We start from the raw sequence: 4,665 nt of genomic DNA on the forward strand, positions 1-4,665 counted from the left end.
ACCGAGATAAGCAATTACTTCTAATAAAGCAATCAAGGGCTTGAAAGAGAACAGGTTTCACGCTAACTTAGTTAAATACTAATTTGGAGATTTGAAAGACTCTTTCCATTGCTCTTTTCTCCTCTTAAAAGGAGAAAAAGATGTTTTCAAAGTCATTCCCAGTCACAATGATAAGTTACATTTTCCTGTCATTCTGAAGCATTTAATGTACAATAAGAATTACTAGATAATATAAAGAAATTTATAAGACTGCTACATAATCCTGACACCCTCTAGGTCCTGATGGATTTAGAAATGAGTTCCACAATGAGAGCTCAGACAAATGAAGTAATTAAGCGCTTGATCCAGAGGAAAAAGTGTGGCAGCCTTCTGAAGCACCAAGAACTTGGCTTGGAGTGATTGCTCTTAACCATTCCAGCTACTTAGCAGTGACACTATAAGAAGGTATTTCATATGTTAAACCAATCTTGATTTCATATTGTCTCCTCCCACACTTTCCATGTCCTTGCCCCAGTGCTTGGCCTTCCTCCAGGTTAATGACCTTGCCCTAATATTTATGCTTTATTTTAAGAGAGTGAAACACATTGTTAAAATGGAGAAATTTTTCTCTTCTAATCTTTCTCTTTATTTTTCCTAACTTCCTTAAAGTGACTACTTTAAATTCAACCCAATTCTTAGACACAAAGATGAAATTAAAAAAGTACTTAGTAATGTTCAAGATTCTTAACAGAAATTATTACAGGAAAGGGATCCCCATCCAGACCCCAAGAGAGGGTTCTTGGATCTCATGCAAGAAAGAATTCAGGGCAAGTCCATAGAGTAAAGTGAAAGCAAATTTATTAGGGAAGTAAAGAAATAAAAGGGGAGGGGTGCCCAAGATGGCCACATAGGAACAGGTCCAGCCTCCAGCTCCCAGCATGAGCGACACAGAAGACGGGTGATTTCTGCATTTTCAACTGAGCTTTGAAGAGAGCAGTGGTTCTCCCAGCATGGAGGTTGAGATCTGAGAATGGACAGATTGCCTGCTCAAGTGGGTCCCTGACTCCTGAGTAGCCTAACTGGGAGACATCCCCCACTAGGTGCAGACCCACACCTCATACCTCACATGGCTGGGTATACCCCTCAGACGAAGCTTCCAGAGCAAGAATCAGACAGCAACACTCGCTGTTCAGCAATATTCTATCTTTTGCAGCCTCCGCTGGATACCCAGGCAAACCTCAAGCAAACTCCAACAGACTTATAGATGAGGGTCCCAACTGTTAGAAGGAAAACTAACAAACAGAAAGGACACCCACACCAAAACCCCATCAGTACATCACCATCATCAAAGACCAAAGGCAGATAAAACCACAAAGATAGGGAAAAAGCAGGGCAGAAAAACTGGAAATTCAAAAAATCAGAGCGCATCTCCCCCTTCAAAGGAATGTAGCTCATCGCCAGCAACGAAACAAAGCTGGATGGAGAATGACTTTAACGAGTTGAGAGAAGAAGGCTTCAGTCGATCAAACTTCTCAGAGCTAAAGGAGGAACTACGTAACCAGTGCAAAGAAACTAAAAACCTTGAAAAAAGAATGGATGAACAGATACCTAGAATAATCAATGCAGAGAAGACCTTAAAAGGACTGATAGAGATGAAAACCATTACACGAGAAATACGTGACAAATGCACAAGCTTCGGTAACTGACTTGATCAACTGGAAGAAAGAGTATCAGTGATTAAAGATCAAATGAATGAAATGAAGAAATGAAGTGAGAAGAGAAGTGTAGAGAAAAAAGAGTAAAACAAAATGAACAAAGCCTCCAAGAAATATGGGATTATGTGAAAAGACTAAATCTGGCCAGATAAGAGACAAGGGTATGAGCATCGGATTGCCATGCCTTTCTTGGACATCCAGAAAAGATTCAGCCTTAAAATAGATCAATGGTGGACAATCCAGAGTGCTGAACAGCCCTACAAGATTGCTACTCAATGCCATGCTTTTGAAAAAGAATGGATAGAATGTACACATGGAATTGGTGCTATCCGGGCAGAGAAAGAGTGCAAGATAGAATATGATGATTTTATAGAGTGTTTGCTTCGGCAGAAAACGATGAAACGTGTGAGTACCAACAGGAGGCAGCGGGATAAGCTGATAAAGGAAGGGAAGTGCACCCTTCCACCTCACCACATTGGCAAGGAGGAGCCTCGGCCCTGAGCAGAGCAGCTGCTGATGCCTGGAGGCTGATTTTCCTGTTCTCTGTTCTCCACTGGAAAAGTTGTTTACAGAAAACCTCCTTGTCAAAGTGTGTAAAAATAAAGGATTGCTCCATCCTAAAAAAAAAAAAAAAAAAAAAAAAAGACTAAATCTACATCTGATTGGTGTGCCTGAAAGTGACGGGGAAAATGGAACCAAGTTGGAAAACACTCTGCAGAATATCATCCGGGAGAACATCCCCAACCTAGTAAGGCAGGCCAACATTTAAATTCAGGAAATACTGAGAACGCTGCAAAGATACTCCTCAAGAAGAGCAACTCCAAGACACGTAATTGTCAGATTCATCAAAGTTGAAATGAAGGAAAAAATGTTAAGGGTAGCCAGAGAGAAAGGTCGGGTCACCCACAAAGGGAAGCCCATCAGACTAACAGCAGATCTCTCGGCAGAAACTCTACAAGCCAGAAGAGAGTGGGGGCAAACATTCAACATTCCTAAAGAAAAGAATTTTCAACCCAGAATTTCATATCCAACAAAACTAAGTTTCATAAGTGAAGGAGAAATAAAATCCTTTACAGACAAGCAAATGCTTAGAGATTCTGTCACCACCAGGCCTGCCCTACAAGAGATCCTGAAGGAGGTGCTAAACATGGAAAGAAACAACTAGTACCAGCCATTGCAAAAACATGCCAAAATGTAAAGACCATCGATGCTAGAAAAAAAACAACTGCATCAACTAACGAGGAAAATAACCAGCTAATATCGCAATGACAGGATCAAGTTCACACATAACAATATTAACCTTAAATGTAAATGGACTAAATGGTCCAATTAAAAGACACGGACTGGCAAATTGGATAAAGAGTCAAGACCCATCAGTTTGCTATATTCAGGAGACCCATCTCATGTGCAGAGACACACATAGGCTCAAAATAAAGGGATAGAGGAAGATCTACCAAGCAAATGGAGAATTAAAAAAAAGGAGGGGTTGCAATCCTAGTCTCTGATAAAACAGACTTTAAGCCATCAAAGATCAAAAGAGACAAAGAAGGCCATTACATAATGGTAAAGGGATCAATTCAACAGGAAGAGCTAACTGGTTTCAAAAAACCAGCTCCTGGATTCACTGATTTTTTTGAAGGGTATTTTGTGTCTCTATCTCCTTCAGTTCTGCTCTGATCTTAGTTATTTCTTGTCTACTGCTAGTTTTGAATTTGTTTGCTCATGCTTCTCTAGTTCTTTTAATTGTGATGTTAGGATGTCAGTTTTAGATCTTTCCTGCTTTCCCTTGTGGGCATTTAGTGCTATAAATTTCCCTCTACACACTGCTTAGATGTGTCCCAGAGATTCTGGTATGTTGTGTTCTTGTTCTCATTGGTTTCAAAGAACATCTTTACGTCTGCCTTCATTTTGTTATGTACCCAGTAGTCATTTAGGAGCAGGTTGTTCAGTTTCCATGTAGTTGTGAGGTTTTGAGTGAGTTTCTTAATCCCGAATTCTAATTTGAATGCACTGTGGTCTGAGAGACTGTTTGTTATAATTTCTGTTCTTTTACATTTGCTGAGGAGTGCTTTACTTCCAACTATGTGGTCAATTTTGGAATAAGTGTGATGTGGTGCTGAGAAGAATGTATATTCTGTTGATTGGGGTGGAGAGTTCTGTAGATGTCTATTAGGTCCGCTTGGTGCAGAGCTGAGTTCAATTCCTGGATATCCTTGTTAACCTTCTGTCTCGTTGATCTAATATTGACAGTGGGGTGTTAAAGTCTCCCATTATTATTGTGTGGGAGTCTAAGTCTCTTTGTAAGTCTCTAAGGACTTGCTTTATGAATTTGGGTGCTCCTGTATTGGGTGCATATCTATTTAGGACAGTTAGCTCTTCTTGTTGAATTGATCCCTTTACCATTATGTAATGGCCTTCTTTGTCTCTTTTGATCTTTGTTGGTTTAAAGTCCATCTTATCAGAGACTAGGATTCCAAGCCTGCTTTTCTTTTGCTTTCCATTTGCTTGGTAGATCTTCCTCCATCCCTTTATTTTGAGCCTCTCTGTGTTTCTGCATGTGAGATGGGTCTCCTAAATACAGCACACTGATGGGTCTTTGACTGTTTACCCAATCTGTCAGTCTGTGTCTTTTAATTGGGGCATTTAGCCCATTTACGTTGAAGGTTAATATTTATATTTGTGAATGTGATCCTGTCATTATGATGTTAGCTGGTTATTTTGCCCATTGGTTGATGCAATTTCTTCCTAGCATTGATGGTCTTTACAATTTGGCATGTTTTTGCAGTGGTTGGTACCAGTTGTTCCTTTCCTTATTTAGTGCTTCCTTCAGGAGCTCTTGTAAGGCAGGCCTGGAGATGACAAAATCTCTCAGCATTTGCTTGTCTGCAAAGGATTTTATTTCTCCTTCACTTATGAAGCTTAGTTTGGCTGGATATAAAATGCTGGGTTGAAAATTCTTTTCTTTAAGAAT

The 4,665-nt window shown here is 39.9% G+C and overlaps 1 protein-coding gene across 1 annotated transcript; it reads left to right on the top strand.

Annotated features, from left to right (window-relative positions):
• Window positions 1-1,874: 1,874 nt before the first annotated feature.
• Window positions 1,875-2,338, top strand: LOC111533893 (NADH dehydrogenase [ubiquinone] iron-sulfur protein 5-like). Its single transcript, XM_023200543.3, has one exon. The coding sequence runs from the start codon at window positions 1,875-1,877 to the stop codon at window positions 2,193-2,195; it is 321 nt and encodes a 106-aa protein (XP_023056311.1). The 3' UTR covers window positions 2,196-2,338.
• The last annotated feature ends 2,327 nt before the right edge of the window (window positions 2,339-4,665 follow it).

Source organism: Piliocolobus tephrosceles, chromosome 4, assembly GCF_002776525.5.
Source record: "Piliocolobus tephrosceles isolate RC106 chromosome 4, ASM277652v3, whole genome shotgun sequence".
NCBI lineage: Eukaryota > Metazoa > Chordata > Mammalia > Primates > Cercopithecidae > Piliocolobus > Piliocolobus tephrosceles.

Excerpts from the sequence above, each read along its gene's own strand:
- LOC111533893 (XM_023200543.3), top strand. The coding sequence starts at position 1,875 with ATGCCTTTCTTGGACATCCAGAAAAGATTCAGCCTTAAAATAGATCAA.